The sequence below is a fragment of the Chenopodium quinoa genome, unplaced genomic scaffold (assembly GCF_001683475.1).
Source record: "Chenopodium quinoa cultivar QQ74 unplaced genomic scaffold, ASM168347v1, whole genome shotgun sequence".
NCBI lineage: Eukaryota > Viridiplantae > Streptophyta > Magnoliopsida > Caryophyllales > Amaranthaceae > Chenopodium > Chenopodium quinoa.
Window position 1 is genome coordinate 1,399,324 of NW_018744062.1, and position 24,176 is coordinate 1,423,499.

The following is a 24,176-nucleotide window of genomic DNA, read 5'->3' on the forward strand; positions in this document are numbered from 1 at the left end:
GTGTGTTGATTACATCGATTACAATAATGATTCTCTATTACGTACCTTTTTAGCTTATTAACATTGCAAAGCACACAATCATGGAAGCATAACCAAAGGAAGGTACAAATTCTATGAGGGACTGGAGCCTTCCAAGCTAAAATTCACTTCGAATTGGAAGGAATATGCTCACGATCCTACATTTTTTTTTTTGAAAAAATGATCTTGCATTAATTGTAGAGCATAGTTAAATTATATATAGTGAAATGAAATTAATTTTATTGAATTGAAATTATTTTTGTTGAACTGAAATTATTTTTACTGAACCTATTTTTATTGAAATGAATTTATTTTTATCGAATACTCTATATATTTTTTTTTTAAGGTGGAGTGAACAGAGCTTAAATTTAAAGTTTTAATAAAATATATAAGAGTGCCATGTCGACGGTTGTCGTGGTTTATGACCTCGTGTTTGGTACATTTCTTGTCACTGTTCATCCCTTTCCCTTTGGTCTTTCCCCTATTTTTTCTTCGTCCTAAAATTAAAAAAGGAAAAAAGAAAAACAGAATAATCAACAACAATGGAGGAGAGAGAATTTCCAGTTAAACTAAAATTAGGGTTTTTTTTAGGGCTTACATTCTTCTTCTTCAATTCAATCCAAAAAGTTGAAGCTTCAATTCACGATTACAGAAATGAAAAATTCATCCCTCAATCTAACGCCTTCTTCTTCCATGGCGGAAGCGAAGGTCTCTATGCTTCTAAGGTTTCCGATCACTCTTCTTCTTCTTCCGAAAAAAGTTCCAAAGGCAGGTCTTTTATTAGGTATATTTTCATCTTTATTTTTTTTTTCAATTAATTTGTGTTTTTGTAAGTTGTTGATCATTTGATCATCTTATTCATGAATTTGAATGATTTGTTTGATACTGTATTCCGTCAATTTTGGATTTAATTGTTTGATTTTCGAGATTTTAATTGGCGGTTGATGAATTGCTGCTTAATTGGGTTGAATCTATTGCGGTTGATTTTCGAGCTTGTTAAGGGTTGTTTGTTATTTGTTATTTGTATAGTAGACGTTGCTAAACTTTTGAAAAGAATTGAAAACGGCGAGCTTTTAGCCTGAGATTATTTCTGCAATGAAGATTGCTAGCTTGTGGAATTTGTGTTAGGTTTGTTTATTTGAGTGAGGAGCCAAGAAGGTGTATCGTGTTGATGATCCAGTTATTTGTAATGTGGGATTGGGTATTTGGATGGTTAAGGGAGGGTAACATAAAATAATCTAGTTATGTTAGTTACATTTTCGGTGTTGAGAGCTCAAAGGGCATTGATGTAGTCGGGATTTGATTACTATAGTCCCTATTGCTTTTATACTTACTAAATTAGTTGGCAGCCACATGATCTTATTTTGGAGTAATGAGACTACAATGTATTACAGAATTGCTTAGTTTATACTGTCTCGCTCATGATCAGGGGTTATGAATAAAGAACATTGATTTTTAATTTGTATTTCTCTGCAATACTATGGTCCACAAGAAGTCTTTACTTAAATTCTTAGTCAAGCATCATATAAGGCATTTATGAAAATTTTTGAATTATTAATTGTAGATATGACTATATGAGTTGCTCTGTATCATATTAGGCGGCCTAGAATAAAAATGATCCTGCTATTTAGTGACAGAAAGAGCTAAGTTTGTCACTTAGAAACTTTTGTTATGGAATTTATGCCTTGATGGATCCACTGAGCTTTTGCATTGTCTACATTTTTGGTAACATTAGTTGCGACAGGCTTTTGTGCTGCTCAATATTAGAATTACTGATACTTGGTTTGGTATTATGTGCTATTGGCATTCCAGATTTGAATCTGTTACATTTACAAGGACAAAAGAGTCTGCAGAGAAGCAGAATGAATGGCAGCAATATACTAGTACGGTGGAAGCTATCATAGTTGAGGTGAAAGACCGAGAACGGATTGGTGGAACATACCTAAAAACTGATGCAATATGTTGCAATCAAACCCTTGCTAGTGAGGGGCATTGCAAGATAGGTGAGGTAATAATGCAGCCTAATCCAGAAAAGCGTGAATGGCCTAAACGGATCAAGGTTTTCTTTGAAGGAAAGAACGACAAGGCCTTGATGGATTTCCAGTCTGTTGACATTAACAGCACAGGAATGTATTATCTGTACTTTATGTATTGTGATCCGACACTAAAGGGTACAACAATAAGTGGAAGAACGTTATGGAAGAATCCGGATGGTTATTTGCCTGGAAAAATGACACCTTTGATGAAATTTTATGGTTTCATGTCTTTAGCATACCTTTTGCTAGGACTGGCTTGGCTACTGCGGTTTGTTCAGTTCTGGAAAGATATTATACAGCTGCACTATCACATTACAGCAGTGATTGCCCTTGGTATGCTTGAAATGGCATTATGGTATTTTGACTATTCCAATCTGAATGCAACAGGTGTTAGGCCAATGGGGGTCACTTTGTGGGCAGTAACCTTTACTGCTGTTAAAAAGACACTCTCCCGACTCCTCCTTCTGGTTGTTTCCATGGGATATGGTGTGGTTAAACCAACTTTAGGGGCTATCACATCGAAGGTTATGTTCTTTGGAGGTATATACTTTCTAGGTTCTGAGGCGCTTGAACTATATGAACATTTGGGCAATATTAATGATTTCATTGGGAAAACCAAGTTAGTTCTGGTGTTGCCTGTCGTGTTTATGGACACGTGCTTCATTTTGTGGATTTTCTCCTCCCTTTCAAACACTTTGGAGAAGCTGCAGGTAATACTTCTATAATTTCCTTTTTTAGGGTAAATTTTAGTCTCAACTTTAAATGCTCTCCTCCATACAGAATTGATTCCTTTGAATTGAAAACTTCTAGAAAATGAACGTCTTAATAGGCACCCTGTGTTTTTGTTGAGAGAGAGAGGGGGGGGGGGGTTGGTGGGGAGGCATTATGTGGATGTATGTGCTGTCTCTGTTTTCTTTTATCACATATACTGATGCTTCTATTTTTGTGGATTAGGTAAGATTTTGCAATTCCATTATATTTATCTTTTTTAATTCTTGAATTCAGCTTCGTAGAAGCTTGGCTAAGTTAGAGCTCTACCGGAAATTTACAAATTCCCTTGCGATATTTGTAGTGCTCTCAATTGCTTGGATTGGTTATGAGGTACTTTATATTCACCTGTTCTTCTTTCCTGTGCATTCCATAATGAAGTTATTGTCCTTTACCTTATTTGATATTTTCTGCTTTTTTGCAGTTGTATTTTAATGCAACTGATCCTTTAGGCGAACTTTGGCGGATTGCATGGATCATTCCTGCCTTTTGGGCTCTGCTTGCATACTCTCTTTTAGTTGTGATATGTATACTCTGGGCTCCTTCTCGCAATCCTACGAGGTATGTAGCACTTGTTATATCATATAGGTAGTCTGTTGATTTGTTCCCAATGTCTGTGGACTGTGGTGCCTCTCATGAGACTAGCTATGAACTTAAAGAGTGTTGGTGTTTCTATTCTGCAATGCTTGCATGTGGGTGGTTGATATACACTAAAAGGCAAATTTATTGTTGGGAAACATATAGATATCTGTGCATTATGTTCAATCTCATGGCTTTTTTGAATTTTTATAGTGGAAACGAATACGATAGAAACTAATTTAATCAGGTAAAAAGACTGCCTTTTCCTTTGTATTACTTCTTTGCTGCTGACATATAGGTAATATGTAGGCCTTTGCTAATCCTGTATAAAATGTCAAGCTAAATTTGGATGCTATTGTCCTCCTCCCCCTCCCCTTCCCTCTTGTTGATGTATGAGACTCACCTGCAGCCTAGTCACTTAGCGTTCCTTTAATAGGAGGTGACAAGCTGTCTGTATATTGTTATTATAGTTCAAATTTGTTTTCCGGATAGGTGTGCCATTGAATCTTTGCTTTTCTGTTTTGATTGGGTTGCTTTTTTAAATTTATTGTATCTTCTGGCAATGGTAAACCTGTGAATCCAGTTCATAGGCTTTAAAGATCTTGTTCTTAAATATTAGCAAACCATTTTAATCAGATGAAGATTCACAAATCTAGTGGAATCTTCATAGTACCATGGCAAAATAATAAAATTGCTGAATTACAATTCTGAGCATAATTCTACCAATTCCACAAAATTTGGTGGAATGAATCTTTGAAGAAATATGAGAAAATGGGTAAAACCTTTCCCTCCTCTGCTCTCATCTCTTTTACCATACCCTAGAAAAATAAAACTTGGGGGAGGGAATGCTTCTACTTTCCTCAATACTAAGTTACTAATGCTAGAATGCTAGATCTGGGAACTTATTTCATCCTTCTATAGTGTATACTCTCCATAATCTTCGGCATTTTATAAGGAGTTTTTCATTTCCCTAATTTTTCCTACATATGGATATAATAACCACATACGAATTAATCATGGATATGTGAAAACTATGTTACTTTCTAAAATAGTTATGCTTATGCTTTAGCCTTTCTAAATACTAAACCATGTAATGAAGCCTTTGAGAAACTGATAATGAATAAGCTGTCATGAAGGGTTTTTTAGTTTATTCATGTCATATCCTTAAGGCTTAGGAGTTGGAATAACGCGAAGACTATTATTGTACAAAGAGTCAAAGAGTGTATCTTTGTATGATTTTGGTTCTTAAAGTGTAAACAAAGATTATCTCCTTTAAAATATAAAAACTTATTTTCTTAACTCATTCTCTTAACTCTTTTATATTAAAAAAAAAGAGAGTTGGAGGCATATACAACATTAATTACCAGTTTGCGTTTTTAAGTTGGATGACAGGAATAACACAATAAGTCAAGCCAGTTCTGGTCAGTGGTTCAGTAGTCAATTTGATTACTAGTATTATTTCTGCTGTCCACCTTTGTATGGTCAACAAACTCTTATTCTTACTTTTTAATCATTTTTTGCTCCTTAGTATCTGAAGCAACATAAGTATTTTACTATTTTGTTTTAGACAGATTGATCTTTTGCACTCCAACTCTTGGATTTTGAATTCCTGCACTCCAAGATTATCATTGGCACTTTTGATAAGATGAGCTATAAGAAATATTGGAACTGATTTTTGCAACCTGCAAGCTCGAATCATACAGATGCTATTCATAATTGCCCTTTTAATGGTTTTAGGTTCTACTGAAATAGATAAAGAATAAGGAATGGCACTGGAATTTCATGTTACTAGAGTACAAGACAGACATTGGCAGTTTATCTAGATAAGCTACAACAAGTATAAGAACATTGATTAGCTAGGAGAGCTTGATACAATCTTGTGCTCCTAGTACTTAACTACTTATTATGGGTTTAGCTTCTGAAGCAATTGCCTTGTTATACATAGGTGTCTATTTTATGTCCACTTTTTTGGTTTGTCCCCCCAAAAAAAAAAAAAAAAAAAAATCATTTTACGAAACAGAAATTGATTGTTCTTACATCATTAAACTTACCTTATTGAAGTGATATAGATAGAATTAGAAGAAGATAACTAAGTATAGTAAGGGTATTTTAATTTTTTAGTGTGGATCCCAAATATTGCAACATAGGGGGATTTATTCATCTAAGTGAACATTTTCCAATCTTAAAATTTTTTCTCTTAATTATATAGGAGTAAAAATTATAAAAACTAGATTAGATATTTAGACATACTAAGACAAATTTAATAAGACCCTACATAATTTGAATATATACTACCTCCGTTTCCACGCATGGGATTAAGGCTTTGGTTGATTGATTGATTTTTAACCTCTGTTTCATATTATTTGCAACATTTGCCAAAAATGGATGTTTCATGTTATTTGCAACAAATGTTTTCTATCCTTTTTAAGTGTCATTGTTCTTTTTCTCTCTCCACATCACATGCATCTCTATTGTTCTTTTTTCATTTAACACTCGCAAACAAATTTTGCTTAGGAGTCCGTGCAAATTCATTTGTTGTAAATATTGAGAAACACAGGTAGTATATTACAATAATGTAATTGAAGAGAAGTTTGTGAATAGCATCAAAAGTCTTATTGGTGCAATGTTAGGGCAGTGGAGGAAATATGTTGGATGGAGGGTATGAAAGATAATGGTAACCCCTCAAATTTGCTTGGAAGCTATAGAAATTGAGGCTTTTGCTTGGAAGCTATAGAAATTGTGGCTGATCTTACTTTTGTCAAGCTTGCTCCACTGCTCATATAACTTATGATATGAGCCTAAGACTTAAGTATTTGACGAATTGATTAAAGTTGCTGCCTTTATAGTTTCCTTTTTCATTGATCCTGGAATCTTGTGCCTTCATCCAATGGTCCTTTTGGTGTAGAAACATAGTAAGCAGCAATTAATTGATTTTCTACTTTAGTTATTTGTGTTTGTACTTTTGTGCAATATGGAAATTTGATTTCGTAATTCCATGTCCGAAGCTGCAAGCTGAATAATGTTTGTTTATGATTCTGTGATGAGTCTCTCATTGTTTGTTCTTTGTTCTTTTTCAGGACGTTATTAGATTATTATGCTTATTGCAATTTGGTTGCCCGTAGTATGCTATCTCTATATTATCACCCATTATGATTCCTGTCTTAGGAAGGTGTCATGAATCATGCATCTAAATATCAATTCTAATACTTTCTTTTGCTTTTAGGTATGCCTATTTGGAAGAGTCTGGTGATGACCTAGACGAAGAGGGTGTCTCACTTACAAGCAGTGGAGTCAAGGTTGCTGCTGATATGGCTAGCATGATCGAAAGGAAAGAGAGAAAAGTTTCAGGCTCCACTGATCACGTGTTTGTTGGGGTTAGGGAGGAACTGGAGGAGGACAAGCGAGAATAGATGGAGCAGCAGCAAGTTCTATAACCGCTGCACCATAATTTTGACTCATCCATACTGAAATGGGGAGAACGTTCACTGATCCATGATTTTGTGTTTCTGTATATATGCGGAAGAACAGCTTAGCATAAGCATTAGGGGGGAAATGGGGAAGCTTTCTTGTAAAACCATGTCATTACTCATTACTGTAACTTAGCTATGAAAAGAACAAGCCGACTTGTGTATTTGTTCCTCGAGCTTGGTGTTCAAGCATGCATGATTTTCTACTCTAATGTGAAAGTTAGACAGCCTACCAACAATAGTGCTCTGTAAGAAACTATAATCTGTTCTTGAATGCATTGAGCCATTGAGGTCGGCTGTTTTATAACTTGATTGCACATTTGTATGTACATTATAAAAGCGAATACCATCGTTTAACTCTTGGCCCCTTTCTTGCTCTCTTAAGCTTTGTTTCCTTCTTGATCTTTGGCCATTGTTGCTTCGATGTCCCTTCCCAATCCAATGAAAGTGTGCATACAGACTGGAGAGTGCATCTCACTATTCGTTAATCGATGATCATTGATGACCTCTGATGCTCTATTTTTGGTTAGCAATTGGCAGTGTCCTTATATTTGTGAACTTTTCTCCCTAAAATCCATTATTATCTTGGTACATATCATGTGAAAATTAGCCTCCTTTTTGTTTTTCTTGGGTAATGCATGTGAAATATAGTTAAAGTATAAATAGTAGTGTGCTCTGTCAAAAAAGACTATTGACACTCATACAGATGCTCATGTTTCTTATTATATTTTAAGCTTATTTATTTATTTATTTATTTATTTTTATTTAGAAATTTATTTTAAATCTGTTATAAAAATCATAATGCTAAATTCATACTAATTATCTATTTAAAATAAGATATGTCATTAGATTATATTGATGGTCAGTTGACAGTTGTAATAACAAATTTCACAAGATTTATTTCTCTTTAATTCTGGTACAGAAAGAGGCAAAAAGAACAAATAATGTGAGACAATATTAATCTCATGTATTGGACACCAGATATTGACAGATTTTCATACTTTATTAACCAACTAAATTCGTTGTAATTTACATTTTTTCACAAGATACGTATGAAGTAAATCATCATGCATTTATACGCTGATCATGAACCTAATTGGCTCAACTATCAATTACCAAAGGTGGCAAAATGGCCTAATTTTGGCATGCTCAGCATTCCATCTCCCATTTTATACCTATAATATTTCATTGACACATATATATATATCTACAATATTATCTTATCATTAAAAAGCTTTAATTAAGTAAAAAAAATGTGAACAAATAATAGCGCTTCAGTTACTAATCTTTTTTAATTCATGTGGGCTCCACAATGTGTCATTTACCAATTGAGTTATTGGTTTCCAATTAAGAAAAGCTTCTAATTTGCTTTCATGACTAGGACACAACTTTTCCTTATTAGTAGTCACCTTACCAAACTTTAAAACCACTTATTTTTTGAGGGGAATTTTATGATTAGTTATCAATCTTAATTTCCTCTAACAAGTTTTAGTTTCCCAATTTAAAGCTTCAAAAGATTCAATCAATTTAATGGCAGTGACAAATTATTTGGATACAACATTAGTTCCTTTAAGTTTGTTTTTGAGTGTGGGATATCATGTTTTTCTTTGGCACAATTTCAAGCACAATCCTTCTCTTACCACCATTGGAATCAACACTCTCAAGAGGAGGGAATGGCTTCAAGGTATCAAAACGGTAATATTTCTTTCCCTCAATTAATTAAATAAACTCTATAATATATATAGTTTTAATTATATATATATATATATATATATCATACATGAATTATGGTGTCACTTAATTGTTACACCTTAATTTGATCTATTTAAAGTAAAATCCATATGTTTGGAGATATATATCTAATATATGTAGTTCTATCTTTATTACAAATTATTGGAATTTTTAAAGTAGTTTAGGCCCTTTAGGATGGCTGGTAAAAATTATTACCAAGTACCTTTCTTACCGTAGTAATGATTTTTGTTAGATTTTCTAGCTTGACTCGCCTTTATAAAATTAAGTTAAATTGATCGAAAGATGGAAATACACAAATATTATAATATAAAGGTCATTTGTAGTGTGATATAAATTTTAATTATGTGATGTGTGACGACATGATAACTAATTCATGATAGGCAAAAGAGAAGGTTTAGTGTGAGTCTGTTTCACAGAGCTAGTTTTCTAAGTTTGTAACAAATTCATAAAAGTTGGAAGGGTTGATAATAATAACTTTAACTTTTTTGGATGCACAATGTAAATGTAACAGGGTGATGACAAGAAAGAGGTACTAGCAGTTCAAAGCCTAAGGAACACTCTAATGGAGTCAATACTAACAGCAACCATAACCATGCTAATAACCACTGCACTAGCAGCATTAGCCAACAACGCGTACAAGGCCAGTGACCTTTTGGCTACGACTCAATTTTTCGGGTCCCAAACAGGCCGGATCGTTGTCCTCAAGTATGGTTCAGCATTGGTGTTCTTACTGACCAGTTTCCTGTGCAGCTCAATAGCCATCAGCTACTTGGTGGATGCTAACTTCTTGATCAACGCGTCAGGCGAGTTGTTGAGCCGTGGGCATACAAAGAGAGTGTTGGAAAGAGGGTTTCTAATGGGAGTTGTAGGGAGTAGAATGTTGTGCATTAGTCTGCCTTTGTTGTTGTGGTTGATTGGTCCTGTGTTTGTGCTCATTTCTTCCTTGGTCATGGTATGGATTTTGTATGGGCTAGATTATGCTACTAAATTGCATGGTCTAACAATGAGTACCAAATCTAGTGTTATTGATGAGTCTAATTGAATATGGACTTTCATATTTCCTTGGGTTATCTCGTCAAGTACTATATAAAACACAATATATACTACTCGTATCATCTATTTCTTAGTATATGTTATTTTGATAGCTTTTTGTTAGATTAAGCTCAATTTATATTTATAATAATAATAAAACTAGTCTTTTGGCCCGTTTAATGCATGAGTTATAATAACTTAGGTTTCTTTTTTATATGTATATGTATGTATGCTTTTCAATAGTTGAAACTACGAAGTTATTGTTTCATGACTATCGAATGAGAAATAAGAAATGGGAGGGAAAAAGGGAGGAAGGTATTATGTGTGGCTCACATGACGTCATAAAGTGGTTGAGAGCCACCTAGGTGAGAACTTTTAGTGTTTTAGAAAAAAATAGGTGGTAATTTCAAAAAAAAAAAAATAGTAGGTGGTAATTGCTAAAATGGAAACAATAGTAAGTGGTAATTGTCAAAATTTTCCTATAGATATAGAAGTTTAGATGTTACGTTGATTTCTTTATTGTTTAGTTTCTCTTTTAGCTCGATAGCACTTGATGAATGCATGCTAAGCTCTTGATCGACCAATGCATTTCTGTTGGAGGTTGTATGAAATTGAAGGTTGTGCATTAGTTTTCAATCAATTCCCCAAAATTGCAAGAGTATCATGAATACCATGAATTTTTAATCAATCCCCAAATTATAAAAAATTCAACATTTATTCAAGAATTAGGGTTCTAGTGATTCAGATTAAAATAGCTAATCCAATTAATGTTTTAATATGTGAATATATGAAGATTATTAGCATGGAACATAGTCTATTAAACCTATTACATAACGATTGAATTAAAATTGGCCAATTCTTGAATTGCAATTTAAAGTAAAATTAAGGTCAGATATGGATTTAAGGCTTTCTAATGTAATCAATGAATTTAATCCAAATTTACATTAAATAATTAAGAATAAGTGGAGTAGATTACACATACATAAATCATTCACATCAAATACTTAACAAACAATGATAAATTAAGGTTCAAATTCGCCAAAAATGAAAACTACCCCTTGTAAAACCTATTTCTAGGCATAATTTGGCCTCTCAATAGTCTTTTCTAAGTACATAGGGCCTGTTCTCTTTAACTTATTTTCAATTCAGTTCAATTCATATCAGCTCCAATCAGTAAAATTCCTAATTTCCTTCTCTCATAAAATATTCAGTTCAGTTCAGCTCCAATCATTTCGATCAGTTCAGTTCAGTAAATCGGATCAGGCACTATAGTACTATAGTAAGTGCTAGGTAATGAACAAGAGATCGATTTAGAACATCGTTAAACTCGAAATTCACTACTAATACGTCTAAATCTGAGTTGTTCTTCAAATTTTTGGGAATTATTTAAAAATTTCGAATCACCATGGCAGAATTGCCTAAAAATTTCGATCACCTTCACGGTTCTACGAAATTTCTTGGCGTTTCTCACAAAACACCCCCATAATTCGTATAACCGTTTGAGTTTCAATTTTTTTGCCCGTTTTCACCTCGTGTTTTCGGAAAAAAAATAGGCATTTCTAGCTTTGCGCAAAAATACAACATTTTCTTCGACGATGGCCTTGCCCCCTGGTGGTGGTGGTTTGTTAGGAGGAGAGAGAATGTTCTCGAATTGGATAGATGAAAATCATAGAGAATATGTAAGAGTAGATTTGTCATTCATTTTAAAATGCGGGTGTAACCAAGTAAAATGAAGGTATCGTTTAGCGTTTTACATACATTATGTGTGGTTGGGATTTACACCACTCAATTAAAGTATAATCCAAAAAGATTCAATAAAATTAAAAACGAACGAATAAAACAAGTATTGCAAATTTGAAATTTACAATAGATAAAAAATACATAACATATTGGATATTGTCAATAAACTTATTTAATGGCTCGAGTCAGGGATTCATTCTTGAAGAATCACGGGAGATCACATTAAAATTTTAGTTGGGTTGGTCGGGTCGAGTCACTTATTATATTTGCCCTTTTACTTTTATTAATGGGGGCTCCAACCCATTGAATTCCCGTGCAATCATACCAGCACTAATGCACCGAATCTTATCTTACAAATTATTTTGCATAATGAATTTCCTATTGTGAAGAGGTTTCCTAAAGTTTTTCCTTTATATTGTCTCAAAGAAAAAAAAAAATGATTTTCCTTTATATTACCTGTAAATAACAAAACAAAACAAAACAAAAAAACCATTGATTTACTCGTTTCTCTCCTCCTTCTCCATTGGAGCGCATTCAATATCGCACTTGACGATCTCCATAACAAACTATTTGTTCGTTCTCAGCAGCGTCTGAGGTAAGTTGTTATTTCTTTTAGTTTTCATCAAACCAATTTCACAATCTAGGGTTCATCTTTCATCTAATTTAATTGTCGGAAATCTGAAGTATTGATTCTAATTACTAACCAGCAATTATGTTGCTAGAACAGAAAATTACCAGCCTTAATTGAATCATATATACCTAAAATTACGTGATTTGTTTGATAATTGAATCAAATTTGGTTGCTAATGTATTGCAAAACCCTATAATGTATTGCCCAACCCTTTAATGTGGATTTTCTTATAAATTTTTGGTAGAATTCTTATTGAAGAAGGCGAAGTAGAATACTGAATTGAAAACAGTAGAGAAAGATGGGAGAAAGGAAAGTGTTAAACAAATACTATCCACCTGATTTTGATCCCGCCAAAATTCCGAGGCGAAGGCAGCCCAAGAATCAGCAAATCAAAGTTCGAATGATGTTGCCAATGTCTATTCGCTGCAATACGTGTGGTAACTACATCTATAAAGGAACCAAGTTCAATTCGAGGAAAGAAGATGTCATCGGCGAGGTATCCTATATCCTTCAACTTATAAACCTAAGCTATGTGTTGGAATTTGGTTGATTTAGTTGTATTTCATGATACTTGTAGGTTTATGTTGGTGTTTGATTTGATGGGTATAGCTTATTTTTTTTTGTGATAAATTGCATTACAAGTAGAGTTGATGTGATTCTCTAACCTGGAATTTCATTCTAAACTATTCAGACATATTTGGGCATCCAAGTTTTTCGATTTTACTTCAAATGTACAAAGTGCTCGGCTGAGCTGGCAATGAAAACTGATCCACAAAACTCAGATTATGTGGTTGAGGCGGGTGCCACACGGAATTTTGAACCTTGGCGGGATAAAGATGAGGTGAGTTATGCTGATGTCCATTGTTTTGCTTGAGCTTTGTAAAATGATATTTGAATTCTGAGAGTTTTTAGAATGTTTGTTGTTTGATGCTGATTTAGATTATGTTATTTTTGTTTGCTTCAGGAAATTGAGAAGGAGAAAATGAAACGAGATTCTGAAGAAATGGGAGATGCCATGAAATCTTTAGAGAATAGAACTTTGGACTCAAAACGTGAAATGGATATACTGGCAACCCTTGATGAAATGAAGTCTATGAGGGTACTTCACTTGTGTTAGAATTTAATATTTGGTTATATTGTATGTTCTCTACAGCAGATGTCTATTTTAAGTTTGTTTATGTTAATCTTTATTGTGTTCTTTTCAGTCAAGGCATGCAACAGTCAGTGTAGATGCAATGCTAGAGGCCTTGCAGCGGACGGGTGAGGACAAGGTATAACTAAATGCTGTTGCTTTGGATTTGGTTAATCATACTAAATACAGGGGACCGTATGCATTTATTTGTTTCAAGTTTGTATATATTGTGACATTTCAAATAAATTGATAGTGATATTACGCTGTATTTTTGAGTTTTCTCAAAATACACCAGTCTTCCAAACTAAGGGGTGACCTTTTTAATTTAGAATTCTTTTCCTGTTAATGCATTAGAATGTTTATTGGTATTAAGATGGAGCTTCTTATTTTAAGAGACTTTAGTAAGTTAAACAAGCATATACTAGTATATTATGCTTCATGTATTTGCTATCCCTTTTCTGTTAGAATTCCGAGTTCTAATATAGGTAGTTGATACCGGAAACAAATCAGAGCTGATGTTGGTTGATTGTCCCATTGGATGGCAGCTTAAATGTGAAAATTAGCATGTACTCGTGTGTGTATTTAATTGACCACGTATTGGTTATGGTTACACCTCATCTGTACTCATTAGAAAGTTTAAGATCATGTTTGGGCTTAGGTGCTAGAAAACCAACTAGGAATTATGCATTCAGATGAGAAGAGAAAATATAAGTTTATAAATTGGCAATCACAGAAAGAAAAAATACGAACTGAGGTCTGATCCGGATTAGCCCAAAGGGTGAACTGGGTGGGAACACCTTAAAAAAGAAAAAAAAAATACACTCATCTATATATTTAATATCCCATGGTATTATAGTTGCTATTGTTTTAACATGTTATAATCATTCGTTAATGCACTATAATCATACCAGTGTATATGCTAAGTGAACCTATTTATATGATGAATGCATGCATGCTTATTCTTGAACTGAGATGAAGCCAATTGTAAAGTACTTAGAAGTCACACATTCTTGTGGAGTTGTGATGATACTTGTATATCTTGTTCATGTTTCTGTCATTTGTATCTGTCTTGAAGTTAACTTGCTCACTGGTTAGGAAATATGTATCTGAATTGCTTTGTCTATGTTTACCTTGCTCTGTTGATGTTACAACCCCCTTTTTTTCGCTTGTTTGTTAAGTAGTGGGCTGACCAAGTTGAATTATGCTACAGGAAAAGAAGTTGGATGAAGAAGATGAGGCCCTTATCAAATCAATATTCAATGTCAGTATAGGAATTGATAACTCTCTATGCCTCGTCCTTTGACCTTTAATACATGTTCTTTTTTTCATTTTGTAACTAAAATTTTCATTATTTTTTTCTTCTGTATTATCTTTTCCAGGGGCCCAAACAGTATGTGCGAAGGATTGATGATGAAGAGTGGGATGATGACAATGATGAGATAGCAAATGACAGTGTGAACTCTGTGAAGGTATGGTGTGGTTTAATTTCAGTCATAGTATAAACAGAACTATTATGTGGTCTCTTTATGATGCTGATGCTTTTCAGCTGGTCTTACTGATGTCTCATTGCGGTGTTTGCCTCTTTCTTTCGAAACGCAATTATGTGCTACTCACTCTGGCCACATTAGCTCAATAAGTACTATTGTGTAGTGTTTATTGAAGATATTGTGTTTTGATTTTTTTATTGTTATTTTAATAAAAAAAATTAGATGTAATGGGTTAGTAGGGTATTTGTATGTTTAATTTGATGGAAAAGTCTGTGTGAAAAGGAGATGATGGATCCAAAAGAAAGGTAATAATTAATAGATTATATTTAATTAGTAAGATACCAATGCCTTTACTTGAGGGTGTATGACTCTCTCTGTTTTTTATTTAAGTGCTCCATATGCCGATGCAGAATTTTGAATTTTTGACCAATAATATCTTTAGTTATCAACAAATATAAATTGTAACAATTGAAAATTAACAAACTATCCATTAAGACGATTTCAACAAGTACCCTCAAGTCTTTATTTTTTTATTATTGTATAAATAGCTAAAATTGGTCAAAGACTCAAAGTAGGTAAGGTGAATAGAAGCTTGCCTAGGCACAAGCCGTAGTCAGGCACGAGAGCAGGCACCTTAGCTCTGCCAAGTGCAATGACCTACAAAAGGCACATGCCTATGAGCTTTTTTCAAGGCTGCAAAGCTTTTTTGCCTTTGCACCATATGTTGTAAGGTCAGTAGCTGATGTGTAAGATATTTTTGTAAAATACTTCGTATAAATTACCTTGTGACTTTGCAACTGTCATATTTACCTTAAATGATTAAATCCTTAATACTAGAGTAGAGTGAAACCCCGTATCCCCCAATTCCATTTGAAGAACCCTAGCTGTCGCAGGCCCTTTTACTGTTTGTCATAATTCTTTTTTTAGAATTTAATACTTCCTCTTTTTTTTTTTTTTTACTTGCAACACTTTGAGTTTTGCAATGTTCATATACTCCACTTTTACTAGCTGTAATGATTTATAGTTTAGGATAAATTTAGTTGTGTGGGATCTTGTTAGTTTGTCTTGATTTATACTTTTATAATATCATGTTTTAATGTTTTTTACATATTTGTAATCAAATTAATTAGGAAATGAAATAATGAAATGGCAAGTGTGAAATGAGAAGTTTTGGAAGTAAAAAATAAATAAATAATCCGAGGAAGTAGAAATTAATTGATATTTTTGAATGTAAATTTAGTGCGCTTCACCTACAAAAGGTGCACGCCTTCTCCTTGTGCCTAGGCTCCAAGTATTTTTGCACCTTGGTGTGCTTCATGCCTTTTAAAACTAAGGCCGTATACTCTTTAACTTATGATAAGCTACTACAACTTCTCATGTAAGCCGTTAAATTAACTTTTTTTTTTCTTTTACAATTTACAAACTTTGACTGGAAAAATTAAATTTGTGTAATTTCTCATTAGCTTAACTAATTTCACATATAAGAAGGATTGAATCTTGTTTTAATACTTGTCTTTGTTTAAAGGAGAACATAATGTTAAGCACAGAGCATTAACATTGAAAATACTTTGTTTTTCCTTCTAAGTGTTAAAGTTTAGAAATTGCTATCTCATTATCCTTGTCTTTATTTTTGAAACTTTCATGCCCAACTCTAGATCCATACCCAACCAATTGTGACACCTGACACCTATTTCTGAGTTTGAACATAATAGGCTCTAAGGTTCAGTACTGCAGTTGTACTATTTCTGGTTCTTGATTGTGTGCTATCACTGCTGTCTGCCTCTTCACATGTAATACGCTGGCTCCAATAACTGTTTGTCAATTATTTTATTAGTTTTTGTTCTATAACATGACGAGGAATTGTGGATTTCTAAGGTCGTCATCTCACTACATCTATTGCTTACATTGCAACTTCCTGCTTATATTAGAACAAGTCATTAACTTGGTCATCCCTACCTGTAAGAATTGCAATTGGTAGCAAAAGAACCTAAGGTCACAGGTTGAAACCCCTACTGGATGAATTATGTTGGTCATGCGTACAAGTACTGTAAGTTATCTAATAATGAAGCCTGTATATGGTGCTGAAATTCATTCTTGGAGCATAGGGACATTTGTGTGAATTAGTATGCTTATGCTTATTGAATTTAAATAGTAAATGGGATCCTTGTGATCATTCACAGTTCTATGTCGAGTTGTTGCATCAAAAGGGTTTAGTGTTTTAAAGTTACATTATTGGGCTATCTGAAGCTATGATATTGAGTGTTTAGTCTCGTAAGCACAATAGTGTAAGCTTGGATAATTGTTGAAGCAGAGAAGTTATGTTACCTGATTGTTATAGATACTCTATATATTAGAAGGGGATTGTGGGTAAATCATTTCTGTTGCTGATTATTGTGTGATTTATTTTAAGTATTGTGTTGTTGGGGCTTCTGTATATGTTTGTGGTGTTATCCTGCTTTAGTTTGTACGTAGCTCCTTCAGCTCTTCTGTTTGGAAGCCTGTGCAATGGAATTTTAGTTTCAAAAGTTGCAAGGTATGCCCTCAAATTTGATCCTCAAAGTGTGAGGTGAGAGGCAGAAGTGCAAGGTTTACAACAGTCGCATAATCTAAGAGTTTACATTGACAAATTAGGATTTCTGAATTAAGGGAAAAGATGATCTAAGGTTGGATATTGTTGTGAACTAGGGGTGCACCTCACTGATGAGATGCAACGGTCACCAACTAAGAATAAAAAATTTTAGACTTATTTGGGATTAGGTTAATAATCTTATCTTTGTGCTTACTAAGAATAAATCTTTGTCTTAAGTGTTGTGTTGAAATACTAAATACCCATGAGGACGTATTTCTGAGATGGTAACTGACCGATTTCAATCAATCCAGAAGATTAAGAGTGCTTTTTGTTTTTAACAATTGCCAATTTCCCCTCTTTTAATAGAAGTTGTGAGAGTGTTCTCTGCTAATGTGGAAATCAGAGTATGAATTATTTGAATGTTGAACTTTTACATCTCTACCTTGGTTTACTTGATCTATGCTTGTGATTTGTGAGAATCAGGCTATTGACATGATTCTTGGTCTATTGTGATGCAGAGACAAAAACTTTCAGATGATGCTAGTAAACCTACAGATGTGTTGACAAAGAGTAATATATCTGAAGATTTGAGTAACAAAGGTATAGTATATTATTACTTCATCGGTTCATCCTCTTCTTTGAATTACAGCAATTGTCAGAAATAGAGGGAGTATTATTTTGCTCTTCATGTTTTAGATATACAGTGTAAGAAATGCAATTAAGGCAACAAAATGTTATGCTTTTAGAGGTGTGGCAAAATGGGAAGGAAAATATAGCACAAAATGGCATTGATCACAAATGTTGGTAAAAAAAGGCAACAATGTATAATTGTAATTTCTACTATCATCTGCATGACTCTCATTCACAAGTCATCGTATGCAGCCACTATGTTATAGTAAATTGAATAATCCTTACAGCCCAATAATATAACTTGATCTTGCCAATATAAGGGTTTTGAAAGTTCTCCTCTTCAGGACCATTTAGGACTATCTTGTTATGAACTGAATAATGCTGATTCTCCTCAAAAAAAAAAAAAAAAAAAAAACTGAATAATGCTGATTGGATTAGTTGGTAAGAATTCTTAAATGATCTGGAAGTTTATTGTGGTGTATCTTTTGAAGGATAATGATGCCAACTTAGGGAAACAGAAAAGGCAATATAGGTTTGTCAATGGACAAGCCTTGTTGGTTTGTCATTGTACGAAGTGGTTGTCATAACCTGACACCAACTTAGTGCTTCCCGTTATATCAACACCCCCGGGCCTCCCGGTCTTAAAAAAAAATAATAATAAAAAATAAAAAGAATAGAATGTGAAGCAGCAAGTTTGAACTTCATTATCTGATACCATGTTCCACATTTTTCAGTGATAAATCATTCTAGAAGCTTTATCTGTGCTGATTGAGTTGTTTTTCATTTATGTTTAGCAGAACATTCAGATAGTAAACAACCCACCTTGCAGACTTCATCAGTCAGATTCTTGGTGAAGAAGAAACCAGTTCAAAAACCAGACAACACAGAACCTTTGAACAAGGAAGTTACGAATCCGCATGAAAGCACAACCTCTAATGGTGTACTGCAGTCACTTTGTCAATATGACAGTGAAGACAGTGATTAAGCACAAGAACACAGGACAGTTTGCACCAGATTGCTGTATTTTACGGATTCAAAATTAGTTTTTCAAATTCATTTTAATTGGCTGTTTCTTGCATCTATGATAGCTTGTGCTGAATGCTGGATAGAATTTGTACAATGCTTGAGGCGCTAAAGATGAAGTTAAGGAAAAGTTGATGAACTAAGAGGATAACGAGGCCCTTTTTAAATCAATATTTTGTGTGAATGATTCATGATGAATTTGATGATGACAGTGATATTGCATTATAGTATTAGTCAAAAAAGTATTAAAGTATTTTTAGGTGGATACACACCACAATCCCATGTCTTGGCTTATATAATAGAGATATTGCATTCAAACGTTTTTGTGTTCATTTCACTTGAGTGGGTAAGGTCGCAATTCCCAAACAAAGTTCATTTCAACTATAAGCTTCTATTTTTCTTCTTATCACTACCTTCACACTTTCAAAGCATTTTTTTTTCTTTGATTTGTTTTAATAAAACCCACAAAATGGAAAGCTCAATTCATTAAATCAGTGGTAACAAGCTTCAACACGCGAGGCAGGATGACATCTGTCGACATTCTTTGGCTAACCTTCCAAGGTTGAAAGTGTGCCAAATGATGTGCAATTTCATTCCCTCTTCGTTTTACAAAAGACCAATGAACATTAACAAAACTATTACTCCCGTCAAAAAAAAAAAAAAAAAAAAAACACTATTACAAAAGGCTAAGATATCATCAATGACAAAGTGGATAGAGAACAAGCAAGCAGTCACACTCCATAACCAGCTTCTGCACGCCCAGCTCCCTCCCCTCCGATAGCACAGCCATTGCCTTCAAAATATTTGGCTCCCAAGTGTCAAGAGATTGAGCAGCCAAACTCGCACAAACAGCACCATGTTCATCCCTCAGCACTGCACCCAAACCAGTCCCAAATACCATCATAACACCTGCATCAACATTCACTTTAAAGCAGCCTGAAGCAGGGGGACTCCACGTATGGCAGAGGAACCCCAGCAGCATTCAGCCTCGTTGAAGCTCCACTCAACGAGTCCCAAACTTCATGATACATGCGTTAATAGCATAGCTCACTTATTCACCGGAGTGGGGGTCTCACCTTTCATGATACATGCGTTACGAGCACTCCAAATATCCCAGCAGAGAGTGACAATGCTAGCAGCCTCAACCTCATGACCTCATTAAACTCAGCTAGACACCCTTCCCTCCAGTCAGCAACGCTATCTATTCGTGATCCGACAACTTGGGCAAATCTGCTCCTACTCCAGACTTCCTTTGCGATCTTACAGTCCCTGAGAGAGTGGATAGTAGTTTGAAAACCCTGTTAACAGATGCAACAATCCGGATCATACTCTCTGACTCGATAATGTATATAGTGTCGAGTTGGAAGGGCATTCTGCAGAGCTCTCCAGGCGAATATTTTGACTCGGGGTAGAACTTGAAGCTGCCAAATTCTTTTCAAGATCGAGTGAGAAGCAGACGGGGCAGCACCAGCATTAGTAACAAGCTTTCGGAGAGCATCCCTGATAATCACCAGTAGAGATGACCAATACAAAGCTCGCTTTTACTGCTAAAAACCAACAGAGTTAAGAGTCAAGAGTTACTTAATTCTCGTTAAATCTCCACATAATCCAAAACATGTTAATTGGTCATTAAACACACCTCTGGCTCAAAAAAAAAAAAAAAAGCTTTTCAAGTCATCCACTTCAACTTGTGCATCTGTATCAACTTCAGATGCAGGACTTGCTCCGGCTCAGAAAAAGAAAACATCACACAATCCAGATTATGAGCCCTTGTGGCTGTGATGAAAATCAGACCAGCTGCAGCACCAAATCCCATCTTTAAAAGTGAGGCAAACAAGCAGGCCACCTTTGTAAACGATACTCAAGTTGGTGCGCTTAGCCAATTAAAATCCAGTCCACAATTAAGCACACCTCTGCTCCCAAGATTGTGATAGAAATTTTGCAGATAGGAACCGTAAAAGTCTTGAGCTGACATTGGTATAATAGTCATTAAGCAGAAAATATTGCTGACCTGACATCAATGTTTTGCTTAATAATAGTACTACACTAGCATACATCTAAGCAAACAATTTTAAATTTCTATTTCCCAACAATACATCATTGACATGATCAAGAATCAAGACTTACAACAATATATATATATATGGTACTATCGTTCATCAAGGTACCACTTGTTTTGGTGGAAAAAAATTATTTACCTTCAGCACTCCATTTTCCTTTGTTTTGTCAAGGGTAGAAAACAATTCTCCCATTGGTGAAAAGTTAGTTCTTGGATAAGGAAAACCATTTTTCTTCTATAAAGAAGGTATGATACATTATCTTTACTCCATACTTCACTATTTTTCTCTCCTCCCCTCCTCCCATCCCTTGTACTCTCCTTTTACTTTCTAGGAAACCTTTTTTACAATCATATTTTCGATTGAAAATTGATCTTTTTAAAAAATGATTTTTTATGAAAAATATTTTCCATCAAAACAAACCGAGGCTTAAAGTCTTCAAAAGCCTACATGTAAAGACTAAGCTACTGCTACCAAAAACTCCAAGATAAAACAGAGTTGGTCACAACATCATTATGTACAAGAAGACACATACTGCAGTGCAGCCTGCCATGTTTTCCATTTCTTAAAACTAATTCATTCAGCTACTTCACAGAGTTATAATATTGACAGGAAGTCAAAGGTGCTGCCACTAGCAAGAGAACAAAAGCAGTATAGACTTCACAAGAAGATAAATGCCATTGTTTGCGGTTTTGAGATTTGCTAAGCCGATACATTTAAATCACACAAAAGTATCTAGAAGAAAGCTACTCTTTCTTGTAACATCATAGAACTGCAACTAGTGCAAAGTTTTCCGCTAAAAGGTATAATACTAGTAGGGAAAAGAGAATGGAAAATAAGAGAGATCAGATATGTAACTCTTTCAGTAATAAATCAACACCAAATTCCACCAAGAAATACCCATCACAGTCCACATAGCATGATATCAAAGAATTTTCTTAAAGGGTATACATATAGGAATACCAAATGCAAAGAGTTCTGTAGTCCAATTCTTCAAGAAAAAATCTCTGAATCAAACCCTGTTTTTTTCTTCTTTTTTTTTAAAAAAAAATGAAACTTTACTTATACTCATTGTGAAAAGTAATGGCATTGCAATGAAACCTTCCCAATCACAATGGCCTACAACCTTTCCTAGTTCGTTTATAAAAGGTATTACATTTACATCAGACAAGGAGGAAATGATTTTGCGAATATTGAAAGTTGTTTTGATGAGCATAACAAAATTTACATTGCCTGATACCTTATGCACTGACAAATATCAAGCAGCATTAGAATTTGGTGACACCTTTAAGATTGGCTTTTGGATCTTCCTACATTGAGCGACCCCACCGTAGAACCTGTCATTTGAGCATAAACTTCATGGACTTCTTCAAATGGCAGAACAAACCTTTTCAAGAACACAAACTCAGAATAGACAATAATGGTAGAAAAACGATAATCCACCCTTACAAGCCCTTTCTCCTTCAAAATCTGTAAGACTCGATGTCTTGGCAATAATCTCTTCTCCATGCTACATATGAATAATTTAGTCTCCATTGCTAAATAATCAGGCTTGTAACCCAGTTCGTTCATCAGATAGCCAAGTCTTTTTTTGATCCTTGCCTCTGAACTAGAGAAACACATAGGATTTAGCCTGATCAATTTCATGATATCAGACTGAGTCCATCCAAAACTCTTAAATACTTGCCATTTATCCTTGATATTCTTCTCACCACAGCAAAGCAGTAAATTAACACCATACAAGAACATCGAAGAATCTCGAGGAATCCCTAACTGTAGTTCAACCTTAATTAAGATATCTCGAAGCACATCAGTTTTCACTGTAAAAATATTAGGCTGCCGAAAAATGTGTTTCTGGATTGTGTCACTAGAAGTTCCACAATACTTTTGCAAAAGTTCAACATTGGGAATCAAATAATTAGCAGCGCACTGAAAGTTGATCCAACCTGATCGGTTGAGAATTCTAACAACATTCTCATCACTACCCAAAACATTCTTAAGAGCATGAATCACAGGACCCAATCTTTGGCGCAATATCCTAGGATTTCTTACAATAGTTTGAACTACATCAGACTCAGACATACCCAGGTCATTAAGAAGCTCAATTTTGGGTTTTAGGGTTTCATGAACCCTAGAAACTAAAATCCGGGGTTCATAAATAATGATTTTTTGAATATGAGATTGCTGAAACCCAATTTGTTTAAAGAATTGAATAACAGAATCAACATTTTCAATGAAATTGAATTCAGTAGTATCTCCCGCTTTCCATAATTTAGTGAACTTAGCGGAAAAGGAGAGAGATTGTTTATTGGAGAAACCCAGATTATTAACTAAGAAATCAGCTAATGAGGTAGAGAATGAAGAAGAAGGAGGGTTACCTTGGTTGGTTAGAGAAGTTGAAGTTGAGTAAAACAATGGATGGCGCAGGAAGAAGCAGAGGCTTCGGACGCCATAGGAGCAGCTCCCAAGCTTCAACATTTGCACATCTTTTGGTTGGGCATCCCCTCAAATTCTATTGTGTTTTTCTCGATTTAATTTGGGATATTTTGACAATTATCAAATGTCTATTTTAGAAATTACCACTTTCTATTTTTTTTTTTTTTTAAAAAAAATTACCACCTTCTATTTTATAAAACATTAAAATGTCCCACCTTCTTGCCTCTCAAGTCCCAACTGCCTAATGACATCATGCGGGGCCCACTTTTACCTCCCCTCTTCTTTTTCCCTCTCATTTCCACTATGCTCACTTGATTTTTCAACTCCCCTGTCTCTCTTCTCTCTCCTTCGCCATTAATATCAATTAATCCAACTTCACCCACCTCATTTGTTTAGAAAATTTACTCCCTTGCGTCACATCCTCTTTCTCTGCCATAATTGTTGGTCAAAAAAGTTGCAGCATTGTCCCAAATTTATACCTTATTCCAGGCGTTGTAAGAGAGTAGAATTGGGTGGAAAACGATAGCGTTGAAGGGGGGACCAAGCTAGGAGGAATTTGGTTGCTGGAATCAGCAAAAGGGAGTAAAAAAAAAATAGCAAGGTAATTTGACTTTAAACAGTAATTTGTCAAACCCTAGAAATCGTTACACTTTAATTGCATACAAATTTGTGTAATGTGATATTATATTCACAAATTGTTGTTAATTAGTTCACCAATTGAATACTCTAACCCCTAATTTGAATTGCAAACCCTAATTTCAACTACACTGATTTGATCCCCAAATTGAAAATCAAAAACCCTAAAGTCAATTGAAACCC

General features: G+C 34.5%; 4 protein-coding genes across 7 annotated transcripts; 3 read left to right on the plus strand and 1 right to left on the minus strand.

Annotated features, from left to right (window-relative positions):
- Nucleotides 1–426: 426 nt before the first annotated feature.
- Nucleotides 427–7,235, plus strand: LOC110690712 (transmembrane protein 87B-like). The gene is made up of 5 exons (XM_021867586.1): nucleotides 427–802; nucleotides 1,831–2,764; nucleotides 3,060–3,155; nucleotides 3,247–3,383; nucleotides 6,625–7,235. Exons 1-5 carry the CDS (start codon nucleotides 561–563, stop codon nucleotides 6,809–6,811), a joined length of 1,596 nt encoding a protein of 531 aa, XP_021723278.1. The 5' UTR covers nucleotides 427–560; the 3' UTR covers nucleotides 6,812–7,235.
- A 1,050-nt stretch (nucleotides 7,236–8,285) lies between these two features.
- Nucleotides 8,286–9,832, plus strand: LOC110690713. Its single transcript, XM_021867587.1, has 2 exons — nucleotides 8,286–8,563; nucleotides 9,132–9,832. The coding sequence occupies exons 1-2, from the start codon at nucleotides 8,399–8,401 to the stop codon at nucleotides 9,660–9,662; spliced, it is 696 nt and encodes a 231-aa protein (XP_021723279.1). The 5' UTR covers nucleotides 8,286–8,398; the 3' UTR covers nucleotides 9,663–9,832.
- Nucleotides 9,833–11,763: 1,931 nt separating this feature from the next.
- LOC110690715 (coiled-coil domain-containing protein 94 homolog) lies at nucleotides 11,764–19,141 on the plus strand. Of its 2 annotated transcripts, none has more exons than XM_021867589.1 (9): nucleotides 11,764–11,987; nucleotides 12,268–12,519; nucleotides 12,715–12,864; nucleotides 12,988–13,122; nucleotides 13,229–13,294; nucleotides 14,366–14,416; nucleotides 14,535–14,624; nucleotides 17,730–17,811; nucleotides 18,636–19,141. In XM_021867589.1, the coding sequence occupies exons 2-9, from the start codon at nucleotides 12,322–12,324 to the stop codon at nucleotides 18,824–18,826; spliced, it is 963 nt and encodes a 320-aa protein (XP_021723281.1). In that variant the 5' UTR covers nucleotides 11,764–11,987; nucleotides 12,268–12,321; the 3' UTR covers nucleotides 18,827–19,141. The 2 variants fall into 2 exon arrangements, with proteins under 2 accessions (XP_021723281.1, XP_021723282.1); XM_021867590.1 differs by having other exon boundaries at nucleotides 11,765–11,987; nucleotides 18,639–19,141.
- A 301-nt stretch (nucleotides 19,142–19,442) lies between these two features.
- Nucleotides 19,443–23,675, minus strand: LOC110690714 (transcription termination factor MTERF9, chloroplastic-like). 3 transcript variants are annotated; one of them, XR_002505146.1, is made up of 3 exons: nucleotides 22,162–23,675; nucleotides 20,504–20,832; nucleotides 19,443–20,408 (listed from the first exon to the last, which is right to left on the minus strand). XR_002505146.1 is itself a non-coding variant. In XM_021867588.1 (2 exons), the coding sequence occupies exon 1, from the start codon at nucleotides 23,397–23,399 to the stop codon at nucleotides 22,209–22,211; it is 1,191 nt and encodes a 396-aa protein (XP_021723280.1). In that variant the 5' UTR covers nucleotides 23,400–23,675; the 3' UTR covers nucleotides 19,443–20,832; nucleotides 22,162–22,208. The 3 variants fall into 3 exon arrangements, 1 of the variants encoding a protein (XP_021723280.1); XR_002505147.1 differs by having other exon boundaries at nucleotides 19,443–20,411; XM_021867588.1 differs by having other exon boundaries at nucleotides 19,443–20,832.
- Between the last annotated feature and the right edge of the window lie 501 nt (nucleotides 23,676–24,176).

Bases quoted from the DNA above. Each gene is read 5' to 3' on its own strand.
- LOC110690712 (XM_021867586.1), top strand. From the start codon at position 561: ATGGAGGAGAGAGAATTTCCAGTTAAACTAAAATTAGGGTTTTTTTTA. The intron at 803-1,830 runs GTATATTTTCAT...TTGGCATTCCAG, and splicing joins AAAGGCAGGTCTTTTATTAG to ATTTGAATCTGTTACATTTA. The intron at 3,156-3,246 runs GTACTTTATATT...GCTTTTTTGCAG, and splicing joins TTGCTTGGATTGGTTATGAG to TTGTATTTTAATGCAACTGA.
- LOC110690713 (XM_021867587.1), top strand. From the start codon at position 8,399: ATGGCAGTGACAAATTATTTGGATACAACATTAGTTCCTTTAAGTTTG. The intron at 8,564-9,131 runs GTAATATTTCTT...TAAATGTAACAG, and splicing joins GGCTTCAAGGTATCAAAACG to GGTGATGACAAGAAAGAGGT.
- LOC110690715 (XM_021867589.1), top strand. From the start codon at position 12,322: ATGGGAGAAAGGAAAGTGTTAAACAAATACTATCCACCTGATTTTGAT. The intron at 13,123-13,228 runs GTACTTCACTTG...TGTTCTTTTCAG, and splicing joins ATGAAATGAAGTCTATGAGG to TCAAGGCATGCAACAGTCAG. The intron at 13,295-14,365 runs GTATAACTAAAT...ATTATGCTACAG, and splicing joins AGCGGACGGGTGAGGACAAG to GAAAAGAAGTTGGATGAAGA.
- LOC110690714 (XM_021867588.1), bottom strand. From the start codon at position 23,399: ATGTTGAAGCTTGGGAGCTGCTCCTATGGCGTCCGAAGCCTCTGCTTC.